At 41.9% G+C, this 17,500-nt stretch overlaps 3 protein-coding genes across 4 annotated transcripts in view; 1 reads left to right on the top strand and 2 right to left on the bottom strand.

Moving 5' to 3' along the window:
* The window catches only part of pak5 (p21 protein (Cdc42/Rac)-activated kinase 5), a 60,187-nt gene extending 52,401 nt beyond the window's left edge, over nucleotides 1–7,786 (bottom strand). The window contains exon 1 of the mRNA XM_041065030.1: nucleotides 7,689–7,786. The gene's annotated coding sequence lies outside the window, so the exon portion shown is untranslated. The remainder of the gene's footprint in view (nucleotides 1–7,688) is intronic.
* A 5,719-nt stretch (nucleotides 7,787–13,505) lies between these two features.
* On the top strand, nucleotides 13,506–17,353 carry LOC121199702 (galectin-3-like). Of its 2 annotated transcripts, none has more exons than XM_041064599.1 (6): nucleotides 13,506–13,614; nucleotides 14,747–14,793; nucleotides 14,980–15,537; nucleotides 15,640–15,728; nucleotides 15,862–16,033; nucleotides 16,777–17,353. In XM_041064599.1, exons 2-6 carry the CDS (start codon nucleotides 14,752–14,754, stop codon nucleotides 16,933–16,935), a joined length of 1,020 nt encoding a protein of 339 aa, XP_040920533.1. In that variant the 5' UTR covers nucleotides 13,506–13,614; nucleotides 14,747–14,751; the 3' UTR covers nucleotides 16,936–17,353. The 2 variants fall into 2 exon arrangements, with proteins under 2 accessions (XP_040920533.1, XP_040920534.1); XM_041064600.1 differs by having other exon boundaries at nucleotides 13,548–13,614; nucleotides 14,747–14,757.
* Nucleotides 17,354–17,425: 72 nt separating this feature from the next.
* LOC121199531 (mitogen-activated protein kinase-binding protein 1-like) overlaps nucleotides 17,426–17,500 on the bottom strand; it is a 21,468-nt gene continuing 21,393 nt past the window's right edge. The window contains exon 33 of the mRNA XM_041064306.1: nucleotides 17,426–17,500. This exon is cut by the window's right edge and continues 1,187 nt beyond it. The gene's annotated coding sequence lies outside the window, so the exon portion shown is untranslated.

The following is a 17,500-nucleotide window of genomic DNA, read 5'->3' as shown; positions in this document are numbered from 1 at the left end:
GTCCTCTTATATTTATAATACTAACTATCCTTACACAGAAATATGAGAACCATTCTTCCATGTCTTCTATGGTCTTTTGGCAGGTCAAACGTCTTAGCCATCAAGTTTATATTTAAGGCTTCTTTTCAAATTAATTCGTTTAAAAATGAGGTCAGCCACTGATAGCATTTCCAACCTACTAATGGATCTACAAACCTGACATTTTGTTTGGATAGAAATGAAAATGCTGCTTTCTTCTATGCCTGAATGAAATTAAAAAACAGTTGTTTCAAAAATTACTTAGAAGTCTGAGTGGTAGTGGAATCTGCCACTATTCAGTTCACTGAACAGCATATGTACTAACCAAACAAGTAAAGCTTGACAGGCACAGTGACTGAGGGGCTGGGGCTTTGTGAATGATCACTTATACTCAAATGGATCTAGTGTATGTTTGACTGAGGCAGTTCAAAGGTCAGAATGAGTTGGCTCAAACACACAGTGGTCAGGTAGGACAGGAAACAGTGTGGTTGGTGAAGAGGATGCTATAATGTAAGCTTCAGTGTGATAGCAGCCTGCATCTTCAACCTCTCAGCTTCCTTTGAAGTCTCCCCATGTGGGTGTGGGAGCTGGGGGTTGGTAATGAATCAAGCTGAGCCATAATGAATGTCCTCATTCAAGTCTGCTTTGATGAAATTCCACCTGACTGATCTCAAATCACAGAACAAAACAGCGAGAGCTTGCTGACAACTGTTATGAAAACTATACTGGCTGGCAATATGATGGAGAGCGTTAAGCGACTTCAATGATCCCTTCAGGATACTTCACTCTGTTTCTTCCCTGTGCTGCTTCTTCTTCTCCTTCCTTCCTGCTTCCTCAGTGATCACTGTGTAGGATGAAATCAGATGAGAGTGTCTATACTTGCGCAAAAAGTCCAAGTCACTCCTGGATAGCTGTCATGCCTCCACAATGAAACAGTTTTTTTGGCATCTATAAAAGCAGAATACACCCAGAGGGGAATTTAAACAAATGAGACACAATTTACTGTTGTATTCCTGTACTGGGACCTGGTTACAACTATGCACATGTACAGCAATTAAAATGTTTATGAGGTCTATAAACTGATTTACCTAATGTGAGCCTTGGTCCATTCACCAGTGCATTTTGCAAATACATCAACCACATTAAAACATCATAAAAAACACTGGACTGATGGCTGTAGAGCAAAAACCCTGTTAACAAAGCCAAAGTAGTAAAATCCTTACAAGCCGCGGTCTCACTTATCTCACAATCCATTGTCAGTTCACCGTCAATGTGCTGTATGAGCCCATACAAATGAGCAAAATGGCTTTTTTACACTTCATATGAGATGAGGTGCAGCTTCACAATCCACATGCTTTGTAGAAGTCTGGGGACCATCTGGAAGCCTGCAGTTTTCAAGATAGGTAGAAAAGACTGCCAGGAGTAACAAAAGAAGTAAGTAATTATAGAGAGGGATCTCACAGACAAAGACTGCAACAGACTGCCAACGGCATTTAGCTGTGCATAACACCAACTGCTGCTGCTACCGCTTCAGGTTATGAGTTATGTTTATGATGGTGTGCTACGCAACTTTTGGTTTTAAACTGGACTTGTAACACTGCAGTAAAACTGCCTTTAAAGCTGCAGTAAAAAAAAAAAAAAAATAGGTCTGTGTGAGGATTTCACTCAGAGTTCAACCAAAAGAAAAGTCGACTGAGGAAACATGAAGCTGGAAATCAGGGATATAAACAAGGTGGGCACCAGTCTGAGGCTTTTGTGACAGCCCTTATTCATTCACTGCCTTAAAAACTTAATGTTAGAGGAATTCCCATTCCCATTTTAGTAGCATAATCTTTAACCTTAACTTGAATTAATATGATGACATTTTTGAAATGTAGGAACTAAAGATACTCCCAGTCTGGCTCTTTAGCCCTTAATGCACTGTCCCAGAAGGGCAGGACTGACATTTTGTAATACAGTGGATATGAGACAAATGAGAACTACATCGTTTTATTTTGCATTGATATAAATGAGGAAAATTTTGCCTATTAAAGTACCCCCAATTGGCCCCTAAGGACAAAGTACATACACTAACACTAAGGGAAACACACTGTGAATCCATGATTGCAACAAATACCAAACACAAGTTTATCGCTAAGGGGAGTGAGGTCACAGACAGTTTTGCCCATCAGACTTTATGCACCTGACCTAACCCTTTATCAAGGATTGATATTTTTCAGGTGGTCAGTTTGCAGACTGGCTTCTGAGTTAGCGGGCCGTGCAATGCCCATGATTGTCCTGGGAAGAGCAGTCTGTTGTCCATAGTATTTTGAAATAAATTTCCTTTTGGAAGACAAACTTTGGTCTCAGAGTTGAAACATAATATTTGTTTCTGCCAGTTTGTTTGAAGGTAAAGCTGAACACATAATAAATACATGTGTTATTGGACATTTTGTCAACAGAGCTGCCTATGTGGACTTCAGGGTTTTACTATGTACAAGGCACTGCGGCACTTTATTAAAGCTAGCTTTGTTTTATAATATATCATACAGATTAGATAACAGGTGTTTCTCTTACTACACTCACTGTCAAACTCTTTGGGGGAGGGGTGCAGACACTGCAATTGGCTTTCTAAGGCTGCCCATTCTAAACAGGTATCGCTTTAATAGCGATTAAATTGGAATTAGGCTCCAACTGGTTGCTACAGCAGTTTTCGAGTACATTCACACACGCACGCACACACACACACACACACACACACACACACACACACACACACACACACACACACACACACACACACACACACACACACACACACACACACACACACACACACAGGAAATGCTTGTACTCACACAAGTTTGCAACAGATTTCAGCCTCTGTTACACACCTACTGTGGAGAGAACCACGCAGTAAGAATCACCCTCCTTTCTGCCAGCTTACAGGGAAGCTGAGGCATGTTAACACACGCATTCACCACCAAGAACACACACACACAGAAATAACGTAACTCCCTCAGCCCGGAGGGTGGGTGACAGAGTTGTAAGGGCCAGCGCTGTGTTGGGCAGCAGCAGAGGCAGATGCAGCAACTCGGTAGCCTGAGGGCATCACTGGGTATTCAAGCTTCACTGGGCCTCTTCATCAGTGCCCTCTGATGCTTTAGCCCCATGACCAATGGCGCGCGCACACACACACACACACATACACACACACACACACACACACACACACACACACACACACACACACACACACACACACACACACACACACACACACACACACACACACACACACACACACACACACATACACACACTTCCAGTACAGAGCCACAGAGCCACTAAAGCCTTTCCAGCTTCGGACAAGAGAGGAATTGGGAAAGAAGTAGAACAGCCTCATTGAGCATAAACACACACAAGTTGGACTGAGAAGACTGAGCTATGGTGGACATTGTCTCGTCCACCACTAATTCTACTAACTAGGTTAACTCTTTCTGTATGCGTGTGTGTGTGTCCTCAGGCTGGGAAAGAACGCAGCCATGACACAGCTCAAATGTGGTCAGCACAACATTTTAGATCCATGACAAACAAGCATTTTGACTGGGTTTCTGTATATGAGATGACCCCAGATGTTGTGCAGATCACATCATAAAGACATGATGCAACTCCTGTACCATTAATATTTATACATAACTTATGTTTTGGTAGCATTTAATGGAATTAGTACAAGCCCATATTCTCAAACACACATGGTTTCTTCCTATATCTGTCTAAACTGCCTATGTTCATCTCCCCTCCTCTGTCATAATGTCTCTTTCATACGCTCAATCTCTCCCTCTGTCTTCCCCTATCTCTCACGGCATAGACACAAACGCACACATACGCACACCTCATTTTGTTACTGACATGCCAAGTCATGCAGAAAACACAAGGGAAGCTTTTTTTTTTTTAATCCCGGGACAAAAACAGCAAAATGCAATAACCTGGGACAAAAGTGCTGACATCTGAAGACGAGTCTGGCATTCAGACAGACTGCTCGGTTGCAGCTGAAATGAACAGAAGCGACAGACTGAGAGGAAGCAAGAGCCCCTACAGAGACAGATAGATAGACAGACATTCCTTCTATATTTTCTCTCCAGTAAGATCATCCCTTCCATTGACTCTTCTCTCTCTCTCTGCTAGTTTCTGGCCTTCTGATCCTCTTATTCTCCCCCTTCCCCCCACCATCTCCATTCTCCACTCCACCATTTAACCCCTTTTTTCTCTCCCCAGTAATTTACCCTTCTGTATTTTCCTTTCATCCTCACCTCCTGTTAAACCACCACCACCTCTAGGCCGCAGCTTATCTCTCAATCCTCGTCCCCATCTCCTATGGTCACCTGTCCTGCTCTTCCTCTTGTCTACCCTCCTCTCATATCCTTTCTTCTCACGTCTCATCTGCCGTCTTCCTCCCCCTCTGTACTTCTCTCTTCATCTCCCTCCTCCCTCCACGCCCCTCTCCTCTATCTGAACCTTGTTTGCATGCTCCCTAACTCTGCTCTTTGATTATCGAGATCGACCAGCGCAAGTCTGCCAGACACTTGGTTAAAATGACCAATGAGTCTTTCGAGGGCCTCCTGTATAAACAGAAGGCTGAATCAGTCGCTTCAATTACAGATAACACATCCCCACCTTTGCATTTCAAACACTGTTTGACCACAGAGTGAGAGAGAGAGATGTTGGCCAGTGGCACATGGGGTGAGTCTTGAAGGTTGAGGAGGTAGCACCACCAGAGAAGACGTGCATAGCAATGGAGAGCTAGATTTTCTTCTTCTGGTCAAATTATTCAGCGTACGACTCCCTCGGACTCTTACATAATTGTGAATTTGTGTGAGCAATGAAGGCGGCCTCCTCATAGACACCGAGAGCAGTCTAGTGCAAAGCCATAGGGACTAAAATAGTTAGTCATGTGTTCATTATCACTATCCTCTTTTAAGTGCTCACCCCATATCCAGAAACATTAAACAGAAGAGGCCCTTCGAGTGGGTCTGTGCTTGTGTGTGTAGGTGTGTGTGTGTTAGAGAAAGAGAGATAGAATGAGAAACATAAAGAGAGACAGAGAGTGTGAGAGAGAGAGAGAGAGAGAGAGAGAGAGAGAGAGAGAGGCAGAATATACAGGGAATGAGGTTGTGGGATTGTGATAACTTCAAAGGTTATTATTATTATTACTGCAGGCTGAAGCCATGCTCTGGCATCCCTCAAGCTTTGATCATTATGTAAAGCTGTTGTGCTCAGTGCTGGCACCGAATACATTACAGAGTGGATAACCAGGGAGTGTGCAAGCAAGCGTACACAGACCAACACATTGACTCAGCTTCCAAGTTTCATCCGATTTTAAAATAACCCACATCCCTTCATCTCTAAAGGACAAATACAGAGCACCATTTATCTCACCTTGACGTGTGATCTGGACGAGGGGACGCAGATGTGGCAAGGAACAGCAGTACTTAAAGGGGAAGTCCACCAATCAGACACATGAAGATCAGTGCACTATGCACAGGGACAACTCATCATACTGAGACAACAGCGGTATAATGGCTACTTTGGTTGTGGAGGTGCTGTGTCAAGTTTGAGAAAAATAATATCGTCGAGATTTGAGGACAAACTTCGAAAAAGCCTGCAATAAAACAATGGAGGCACAGAGTTTAAAAGATGTGACGAGGTAGGGAGGATATAAAGAAAGCTGCTGTCGAGATATGGGAATATGGGAATTGTAGGATCAACTGTTTTGTAGCTTAATAATTAATATTTTTAATGAGTCTCTCACAAGTCACTGTACTGTAATCCTAAACAGCTGGAATGGAATCTGTGACTGATAGCAATGGGCTTTACTTTTACTATAACAATCACCACAGCACCATTGTTGTAAGAACAGAGGCCAAACTGTAGCAGTTTACTGTAAGGTCATAGGTCTTAAGGTCAGTTTAACTACCGCAGCTTTTAAAATTTTAAGAATTTGTGACCCACATTTATTGTATGTTAACTGATTCAAGTCACAGTATGACAAATAAGGCCATGCCTTACTGTTTCAATGAAAATACCACATACTCAGTTATTTACATTTTGGGATTGTTTGTAAGGCTGCAACTAATGATGATTTTCATAATCCATTAATCTGCAGATAAAATGCCACGTTTTCAGTGATAAAGACCAAGATGGCCGACGGCTGCTTTAATCGATTCATCTGTGAATAAATGCCAAACGTTGAGAAACAACCCCAAACGCCACTATCCTGCCTATAATCAATGAGTCGTTGGTCTCTGTAAAATGCCCATCACAGTTTTCCACGGCACATGATGATATCCTCATATGTCTTGTTTTATCCAGCTCACAGTCAAACCAAATCATCATCATATTCAGTTACTATCAGATAAGGCAAAGAAAAGCAGCAAAGCCTCACATTAGACAAGAAAAAACAAAACTACAAACTGTTTGGCTTTTTTTTAAACAGTGATAATGGATTATCTAAATAGCTGCTGATTCATTTTTTGTCAATCAATGAATCCATTAATCAACAGCTTGTTTCAGTCCTAGTTGTTTGCATTATGATAACTGTTGACTGGAGGTCATACTTGGCCTCATTTATATTGATATCCCTTCTAAACAGAACAGTACTGCAGACTGCATCCACCATGGCACATTGGTCTAACACCAGTGACCACTACTCATCCATGTTCCATGTTCTAGGACAAAACACAGGCCTCCTGACAGCTTTAGAGGCTATGTGCTACATGTTATTATTACCCCTATTAATAGAGTGTTGCCATTAGGGCGATTATGAGCTTAGGAGGGGAACCCCAGCTCAGAGGGCCTAGCCACCACTTTTAATTTTCGTCTATACATTCTAATCCAAAAGCCACATTGAACTTGAAAACAAGCCATCTGTTCCTGCCCTTACCTGGCCTACATTAGCCTGAGCTCACTCAAACTCTGGCTGGCTGCAAGAAAAGAAAGAAAGAAATAGAAAACAGAGGCAGTGCAAATAAATGTCTTGCACTGTCATCATCACTGTCATACAGTAGAGCGAGTATAGAGCGGTGGTACAATAAAAGGGATGCTGTCACAGTAAAAAGATAAAGAGATGTAACAACATGAGAGCCCTCAAGTCCATTAAGGCTATAAACTCAGCACTGAGTACCATATACACACTGAGAGCCCATAGAAGATGATAAGACTGTAGGTGCATTACAGTGATTTCCTTCCCACGACCACCAGACATCGACAACAATTCCTCCTCGTTTAAGCAACAATGACACAATTCGTGGAGATCGGGCACAAACAGGCCACCGGAACCTATTTTCAACATGCATAGGTGTGAATGCCCACCCAGTTCAACACCAAGGACAGCGGTCGACGCACGGAGAGCCTGACAGCCATGACAACACATGCACTACAAAATGATGATTTATTTCTGCACGGATGCATCGTAAGCAGCGAGCACAAACCTGTCCTGGATGACACTGCTGTTTCAGTGCGAGGCATTAACCCCGCGGACAGAGAGACAGAGACACAAACTAAACCCTTAGACAAGCAATTCGCCTTTCCTTTTTTTGCTCCCCTGCAAGAGGCAGCAGCAGCCACATTTTTGTTTAAGCCAAAATCGCGGCGTCAAAGCATATTTGTCGAATAAAATGCTCCGGACCTACCTGCTCGCGTTGGGGGTCGAGGAGCTCACATGTCCCGTCGCTTATTTTGGTCTGTTGTTGTGGATATTGTTATTATGGTGGGCACCGTTATGTGTCTGCCAGCGCCATGTTATTATCACTGAGTGGAGGACTGTGCGGTCCTGTGCGCTACATCCGGGCTGTTGGCGAGAGCGAATGAGCGCAGTTCGTGGCGGCGGAGAGGGCGGAGTGCGCCCTGGATATGTAGAGCACCTGTGCAGCAGAGCAGGGACAACTTCCAGCCACACCGGCGGACTGCACAGCTAAGATCCACGCCTACACCTGCAGTAAAGACATTTTCACAGGGAGCTCCCACCTCCCACGGAGAGTGTCCGTTATTATACTAAAGTCTTTGCGTTGTCTTTAAACATGGGGATCAATGAGGGAGCTGCTTTTCGCGTGTCATTTTTTTAATTGCCATTTTCACTTAGGCTCATCATTCTACAGGTGGAGACCTTAAAGCTCACCACACCCTACAGTAATGAACCAGGAGTGCATTCATGCTCTCAACATGCGCACCAAGTACAATATCTAACCCCATGCTTGTAAAAGTGGACATGCCCTATGCTCGTAGACACACTCCTCCTCACTACTAGGTCATTTCCTTGCTCCAGTGATTTGTCCTCTTGTGGTGATACTGTCCTCACCTCCTCTGTCTCCCATGAGTCCTCCCCGCCAACCCATAAATCCCCATGGGAAATGCGAGCTAAGGGAACACCCCTTCTGCTCAGGACTATTCCAGGCTGAGCCACTCTTATTATGGGCTTTATGGACAGCCACATCTATCCGTGTCATATAGCCACACTGGGGAAGGTGGGGGAGCCTATACAGTTTAGTAAATGGTCTATGTTTGGTCATAATACATGGATTAGAGATGGTGTCTAGATAGAGTTTAGGATGGAAGAAGCAAGGCAAAATATAACTGTAAGTGTATTGCATTAAAAACACTGTAGTGTCACTGTGTGACTTTTTAACTCTCAGAGAGGAAGAATGTTAGAAATTGTGTGGGAAACACTGGCTGTAGAAACACACTTCAGTATCAGCAAGTCACATCCTTTTAAGGTGGTTGTAAAAGTTTGTGGTTTCCTCAAAGTTTTGTGGTTTATTATCATCACAAATGAAATGTGGTTTGCAGGCAAGCTTTAACAAACAGGTTTCAGGAACACAAGGACAATAGTCCAGGATATACACAAGTAATATAAAATACACAGCATACATAAAAATGATAAATAAAAATAGCTACAGATCAAGCAAACAATATATAAACATGTCATCCTATGCATCTTAAAATAAAAAGCAGAGGATAAGATAAGAATCAAATACAGATCCTAGTAAGACATAGTCTACACTGTGGTGGTGAAATTGGCTGTATTTGGAATACAGCAATGATTGTTGAAGTGCATTATCCTCCTGTAGTAATTTTAAGATCATACAACTCACTACTGGAATCTACTGTAAATCCGACAACAACTTTAAGGAAACTAGAGACTTTTTTACAGGCAATGTTCAGTCCTACATAAACATGATGAAAGGCCGATTTGGGTGCAGTGTCTCTTTTATTGATTGGTAATGTTTGCAGTGCTGAATCAGATCCTTGCATGCTTTTTGGCCTGGTCATGTCATGTAATACGGTCTATGATCCGATGTCTGTGAAGGAGTCAGCTGACTAGTTATACCCATAGATTGCAGGCTCATAAAATCATGTTGCCTTTCATGGAATAAGAAATACTTTCCAAATGACCACAACCCCCTGTGAGACTTTTCATCCCCATCTAGTGGCGGATTGTGGGAGCACACAGGTTACTACAGTGCATCCAACAGTAAGTTGTACTAGTGGCTGCTGGTTATGCCTGAAACACGAGTCAACGCATATCTGTAATCCTGTGTGATATTAAATTGATCTCATAGTGGTCCAGATGTGACAATAATTTGAACACAAACACACAGACATATACACATAAACACACTCAGGTCCCTGCTAAAACGTGCTGCTGTCCCCATGGCAACTGTAGCAATATTGGGGTTTTTTTTTAAACCATCGACCTCACTCTTACATAGTCTCTTTGATTTTATCTCTCTTGTTTGCTTGTTATTTGAAAGCGTAAAAGCATCTTTAGCTCTTTTTTTATTTCTTGGTAAGAGCTGCTGCACAGCCACAGGTTATTAGAAAACCACTCCTTTGACTACAGAAATGTTACCTATTATGGGGATTACCTTGTGAAACTGTTTCTTTACACTCCAATCATTCAGCCATTTTGACTTTAATAAGGAAAACCTGGTAAAGAGGAGGAAAATTTGGGAAGAAAGGGAAACAAGGAGGTTGCAGCTCACAAGTGTTGGAATGAGGCCCAGAGCTTATCAGAGGCTAATGCCACCGCCGTCGCTTTGGAAAACCCTGCTCCTGCCAGGATGCTCTCTTCTGCCTAACAGCAGTACGCCTCATGGTTGTCTCCTTTTTCCTCAGCTCTCTCATTGGTTGAAACTACAAAAGGAGATCTCCTGCAAGTGACATCATTACTCTCTCTCCCATCTGACAGCATATGTCAGGACCACATGGCAAACATCCGCTCACACGAAAGTGCTGTACTTTGCTCTCAAATTTAAATTGAGCTATATTTGTTACACACGCATGATGTTTTTAACTGCAACTTTTAAAAAAAAATCAGATTACTTAATAGGAACAGATTGGGTTGAGTGCATAGCAGGGTTGAGGAAACAAGTGTTGCCAGTTCCAGCTCTTGACAGGCTGACGGGCCAACCAGGAGACTAACCATGAACCAAATGTTCTGGATTGTCTCTTGGCAAGACACCGCTTCTGTCAATATGCAGCCCAAGCAAAACAATTCCCCAGGATCCTCACAGGGAGCTTCATTTTGTTGTCTTCTAAAGCCCGGTCACTGTGCTGGAGAAAATGACAACGTGGGCAGATTTTCCCCTCTAGACTCTCTATAAATGAATAAATTTGTAAATACAGTAAGATGACTAAGGCATTCAGTGGTATAAAGTGCAAATATACATGCCTGTCCCATTAGAGGTGAGGCTTTGATTCTCCAATGTGGAACATCACGTCAATTCAGTCTTATTTATATAGCACCAAATCATAACAGTACTTATCTCAGAGCACTTTTCTTATAGATCTAGACCATATTCAATGTAATATTGAATGTTATAATATTTAATATTTAGAGTATCATTTACAGAGCCCAAACATTCCCCTATGAGCAAGCACTTGGCGACAGTGGCAAGGAAAAACTCCCTTTTAACGAGACAAAACCTCGAACAGAACCAGGCTCTGGGTGGGCGACCATCTGCCTCGACCAGTTGGGTTGAGAAAGAAAGAGAGAGAGAGAGAGAGAGAGAGAGAGAGAGAGAGAGAGAGAGAGAGAGAGAGAGCTATAAAATAATAATTATTTTTACTATTGTATTGTGCTTTTGTCATTTTTTTTTAGCTTTAACTGGTCAAGCACTGCTAGCTGTGCTTGTCCTGATCGTACATTACTGGTATTTAGTATTCTTTCTATGAAAGGCATATTAACTGATGTCTACCTGTGGATTTTTTTTTTTTTTTTTTGCCACATGGGGGCAACAAAACAAAACACATCAATGACATATTGTCAACTCATAAAGTTGATGTGAAAAACATGTTAGCAAGAAGTTGGCCATTCACATGTCCAGCAGACAAGGTGTTTGTTTGGAGTTGTGTTTCTGGACACCTCTGCTCTGTTTTGGTTTCCACCAACTCATGAGAGAAACATCTGCTAAATGCTCTTTTCATGCTCAATACTGCTGGAAAGAAGTTGATGAGAGCAAACAAAAAACAGCTGAGAGCCCTGCAATCAAAACAGTGAGCTGAAAGATGCTAAAACTCTTTGTAGAGCTCAAAACTGCAGAATTGTGTTAATTCTTTCACATTATGCATATTAATTTGATCCTTTGCTAATAAAAAAAAATACTGATGAGTGCAGCTTTAAGTTGTACTCATAGGAAAATATCACGCTACTCTAAATGTCAGGTAGATACAATATATCATTTGATCAATTCCACACTGTCCAACATGGCCACACCCTTCACTTGCCAAATGTGTGGTACAGTGAGCCACAGCTGGGCTCCTGGGGGTCAGGCTACAGGGTATTCTCGTATGTTCATGAAAAATTAATGAGTGTGAGTGTGTGTGAGCACATGTGACTTTGTATTGTACATGAAGTTATAATACAGTACAATGTGGTATTGGTTTACTAGTTGCAGAAATGCAGGATAATATTCCAGTGATAACAGTGATAACTACTTACCTCTCCATACAGCAGTGCTTATTCAGTTTAGCAGAATATATGCCCCATGACGCTCTATAAATTAAAAGAGCCAGAGCCTCTAACATGTTATGCTAGCTTTAAAGTAGGCATATGTTAATAAAAATGTGTTGTTGTGCGGATCAAAGTAACTGTTACTAGTATCGTTGGAAGCAGTGTACTGTAACTGTTTACGATACAATAACCAGCCAGCAGGTAATGGTCATCCAACCACTGGCCCTGCATGCAGTGGTCCAAAAAAAAGCATTTTGTGACATAAAAGTTATTTTTACTTGAGTACAAAAAAAAAATTTCCATGTGATGATACTTTTATTCTGCTTTTGTTCCCCACAGATTGACTATGTCCTGCAATCAAAGCTGTGCTTGTAGGTATAGTAGCTACCTGTAACCCTAAGAGGCTGCTTACCTGAAAGGAAAGGGTGAACTCTGACGGCAAGAGTTACAGTAAATTATATCCGCTGTACATTATATAAAAGATGCTCTTCTTTCTCCATCTCCAGATAGAGACCCAGCTGGATAAATGTCAGGCGCTAAATTCTTTGAGGATTAAGTCTTAGCATTCTAAGACACTTCTGCAATTTCTGACATTTTTGAGCTCAGATGATGGCTAATCTAATAATAGTGTGAGGACAACCAGCGCAATTGTGTGAATCCACATGTGCGAGTGTTATTTGTTATGAGAGTCATTGCCTTGGAGATTTTTAGTTTGACCCTGACATCTCTCCTGTTTATCAAAAACACTGAAATCAGTATTTGAACATGTTAGAAGAGGTCAGACAGTTGATTCTGCCTCTGTAAACTCATTCATCAACCATCCGGAGGAAAAATATCTAAGACTACGAAGTGTGATGTTGATGACCGAGCCCAGTGCTGTGAATTAACCTGGGGATGAACCAAGCAGTAATGTCTGGGTTTCCAGCTATCAGTGCCTGAGTCACTGGAACATAGAAATCAGCAGTGAGTCCTGACTTCTTTGTCTATCTGCTGTAATTGTGTTACTATGTGTAGCCTACACAGATATGCCATGAGTGTTACACAGTCCCATGACTGCTCCACACTGAAGGGAACCACATTAACGCAAAAACAGGTCATTGTTCTGTCAGTGGATCTAGTTTAGGTTTTTTAAAAAAATGGGAATGTCATCTGGTGGAGATTACACATCATTTTATACAGCCTGTAAATTTCAGTGGTTTGATTTTGTTTCCATCCAAGCATTTGACTATTTGACTCTTCCTTCCCTTTAATTTTATTTTATTGAAGACCCTCATAACTGCCATTACCAACTGAGGTCTGGACACACAGTCTCCTACGGAAAGGGCAATAAATATGACATTTTTTAAAAAATGAGTTGAATATTTCAAATTCTAAAGCTAACGCATTTCTCACCAGGTCTTGTTTACATATATGTTGTGACGTGTGAGGGTGTGGCATTTCTTTGGGACAGTGGAGTGATGAAGTGAGGAGTGACCAAGTGGTGAGAGGGTTTGGGGCTATAAAAGAGAGTTGCTTTGTGCTTGTCTAAAAGCTGACTGATTCACCTAAACGATACCACAGCCTGCGGCCTGCTCCTGTGTGCATCTGAGGACCCAAGACAAGAAAAGGTAACTTTCAGTCTTAATTCTATCTGCGGTGGCTTATACAAAACTGTTTATATTTCTGTGCATCTGAACCAAAAAGGTTCTTCGCATCCTATGCTGAATATTTCTGAGGTATCAGGAAAAGAATGTATTCCCTGGTGCTGGGTAAAATGTCCTGTGGAAGTGTACAGTGCAGTGCATAAAATCCTATCTTATTATAATAATATAATCAATCTTCACATGTGTATATGTAGCTTATCAGCTTGACTACCTTGCATTATCTGGTAATGTTGGTGATGATGATGAGATGGTGAAAAACAAAGTTATTGAAGAGTACTACACTACTTCATTCGATGAATATTCGCTGTGCATGATTATAAAATGTCATTCGATTGTTTGCCTTAATATTAATTTATATGACTAATACAGTAAAGCACCTATAATAAACAATTCAGAATCATTATTATTTGTGTTGGCTTGTATTACTAATAGCAAACATTAAACCACATGAAACAGCAAGTCAAGGTAGTAACTCAAATAACTTGGTAACAGTAATTGAATCTGCAATCACAAGAACAACTATATATTAGTGGTAGGAGTGGACACCAAGGAATCATTGTTATTGCACATTCCTCTCTAACTGCACATATTACCCAGATCAATGTGCCATTATGTTTCTGCCTGACTCAGGATGTTTTCTGCTGTCATCATTCAATTAGAGCATATCAATATCATGGCATTCAACAGGCTTTAGCTAACAATGTATTATCTGTATGGAGACACACAATCATCCAGTGTGGCAACACTCTGACATCTTGAAAAGCTATAGAGGCCTCTGGTGGTCACCTGGAGAATTATTTCTTCTCTTCACGGCTCATAAAAGCTCAGTGTGTCTGTAGTGTACGCTCTGTAACTAGAAAATGAGCGAATGCATTTTTATACAGTTTCAATACTATAATTCTAAAACAGCTTTTTTAAATTTTAATCTTAGTTTGGTAGGATTTTATGTCCCATAAGACAGAGTTTCCATTTTCTTTTGTGAGTCCTGACTAGAATCTATTTTGGTTTTCTTCTGTCTCTGTAAAGTGCTCTGAGATTTACTCATGATAAAAAAGCTGTAAAATAAATAAAAGTGCACTTGATCTTGTTCTGACAGGCAGCATGGATGTAAGTACCTCATCAAAATCTCAGATCTCTACAATGGTAAGAATGACACATCATTTTTCCATCTAAATAAAAATTCTTAAATCTTTGCTTATGTCAAACGGCCATGTTTGCAACTGCAAGTTGGTGTCTTCCATCCTGTCCACCCTCTCTCTTCCCCGTATCTCCATCCTTGCCCCTGACCTCTCTGTCCCTCCTTCCTCCCCTTCTCCTCCTCCCTCTCAGCATTCTGATGCTCTCTGTGGCAGCTGCCCGTCCCCTGGTTCTGCCCCACAGACTAACAGCCTTTGGCCCAGCCTGCCACCGTCTGGAACCGGGTTCCCCGCATGGCCGGGCCAGCCCACTCAGCCTGCACCCTGCTGGACTGGTCAGCCAAACACGCCCTGCTGGCCAGGGACACAACCAGCTCCAATGTCTGTCCCTGCACCAATTTCAGTTCCAGCCCCTGCGCAAGCCATAGCACCGGCTCCTGCACCCACCACAACCATAGTCCCAGGTCCAGCTCCAGTGCAGCCCTGCCAGCCATACTGGTCAGGGACCCAGTGCCAGCCTCTGCAGCCACCAGCTCCCGTTCAATCTCAGTTCCCTGCTCAAGCCCCGGCTCCAACTCCAGTCCCAGTCCCAGTCCCAGCACCTGCTCCTGCAACCAGCGTCCAACCAAATGCACATCCAGGGTGGCCTGCCCACCCTGGATGGCCTTATAACCCAGGACAGTCAGGATGGCCTGCACAGAATCCATCTATCATACCTTCACACTGGCTTCCACCCACATCTGGACCTCTAGTAAGTCAAATGCAAAGAATTTCACTTGAACATATCTTACATTGAATGTAGTTTGGTTGTCAGATTGTTTTATGGTCCTTCTCTCACTGTTTTGCTCGTTAGAGTGTACCATACAACCTGAACCTGGCCCGTGGTGTGTATGACAAGATGATGATGACCATCTTGGGCCATGTGAAACCTAATGCTAAAATGTAAGCTTATTAATATGTACTTACAGTGTTGTCTTCCTTCCTGTCTCATCATTAAGTGAAGTACAGACAAATTGTACACAACAGAGACAATACACTGTCAATGTCAAGTCCAACCAGTTTTGGTCTCCCACAGGTTCACAGTGAACTTTCTGAGAGGCAATGACATTGCCTTTCATATCAACCCTCGATTCAGTGAAGGGGGCAAACAGGTGGTGGTTCGTAACCACAAAATGGGTGATCGCTGGGGAGCGGAGGAGAGGGACCTGAAGGGACCCTTCCCCTTCGCTCTTGGGAGCCCATTTGAGGTGAGTTTTAGAAACAGGAATCTAAACACATATTGGACTGAGGAACTGGGCTTAAAGATGCTATGTGTAGAATTCTAACATCAGTATGTCATTACCACATTCATTCAGCTTAAGTGTTGCTGCTAATCCACTATTGCTTTTCCACACAATGATACATATTTTTTTTACGCAAATAAATTTCATAAACAGAAGCTAGTAATCATTTTAACCATTTTCTCATTTGTTTGTGGTAAAAATTTTACAAAAGTTGATGTTTCAAAATTCTACACATGGTAGCTTTAACTGACTCTAGGTCACTTTCTCATGCTTAACGTCAGGGTAACGTTTGGAAAAGATGGAAAGGGTTGGAAAACCGTTTGTGCAAGCGAGTCCTAGATAAGGGAACTGCTGTACTGCAGGGAGGCTCCTGGAGGTCAGTGGGGGTCTCATGTTGCTCAATAACATCAATAACAATTATGCTTTACAGGCATCACCAAGGAGTGACTAATCTGAGGAGCTAATTCTGTCTCTGTGTCCAACAGTCCTTGTGTTCATGTTTACGGACAACTACAGTATGTTTCTCTGCTAATGCACCTTAACTTTTCATGGAAATGCCAGTTAGAAGATTTGGCACAAGAGAGGATCTGTTTCAAAACAAGCTGTGATTGATATATATGGTTTTTGTTTTACTTGAGCACCGCATGTGTGATACCTCACAGTCTTTGATGGAAGTACTACACTGTTGGTGTTCTGCTCTGTCCCAGATGAAGATCCTGTGCACTCATGAGACGTTCAGGGTGGCGGTGAACAACATCCCACTGTTTGAGTTCAGACACCGCGTCAGAGAGCTCAACCAGATCGACAGAATCAACATCCTGCATGATGTCGTCCTCACCTACGTTAACGTGGAGACACTTCCATAGGAAACACACTGTTAACTCATATAGTACAATACATCAAGGACAGACATGTATTTATAAATGCAGCAGAAATGCATACAAGGAAATTTGCCCACATACATACACACAGGCTATTAAATACACTATATTACGGAGGCACTAAAGCCTTCCCTGTTTTACATAAGTGTGTTAGTATGTTATGTGATATTAATAATCACATGAGCTGAGCTCATTCTATAATTTGCTGCAGTAAGTTGCTATATAGCTAACCACTTAATATATGTAAAGCTTTTCACTATAAAGATACTACTACTATTTATTGTGTACAATCTTTCTGATATTAAATTGCTACTAATAGAGAATAATGCATGTATCAATATTGTCTGAAAACACTGAAAGTCTATTATGGCTCAGTTGTGGGGTTCTGTTAACTGTAATGACTCGTGGATAAAATTGTCAGAAATAAATGATTCAAACCAAAGTCTCTGCTGTTTATTTTTGTATGAGACCTTAAAAGACAGTACAGTAATTTGAAACTGTATGACAGTAACAAAGAAGGAAAATCTCTTTCAGAGGAATCTAAAATGGC

The sequence above is a fragment of the Toxotes jaculatrix genome, chromosome 19 (genome assembly GCF_017976425.1).
Source record: "Toxotes jaculatrix isolate fToxJac2 chromosome 19, fToxJac2.pri, whole genome shotgun sequence".
Taxonomy (NCBI): Eukaryota; Metazoa; Chordata; class Actinopteri; family Toxotidae; genus Toxotes; species Toxotes jaculatrix.
This window is presented reverse-complemented; position numbering and strand designations above follow the sequence as displayed.

Excerpts from the sequence above, each read along its gene's own strand:
- LOC121199702 (XM_041064599.1), top strand. The coding sequence starts at position 14,752 with ATGGATGTAAGTACCTCATCAAAATCTCAGATCTCTACAATG. Across the intron at positions 15,538-15,639 it reads CACCCACATCTGGACCTCTA|AGTGTACCATACAACCTGAA; the intron begins GTAAGTCAAATG and ends TTTGCTCGTTAG. Across the intron at positions 15,729-15,861 it reads GTGAAACCTAATGCTAAAAT|GTTCACAGTGAACTTTCTGA; the intron begins GTAAGCTTATTA and ends GGTCTCCCACAG.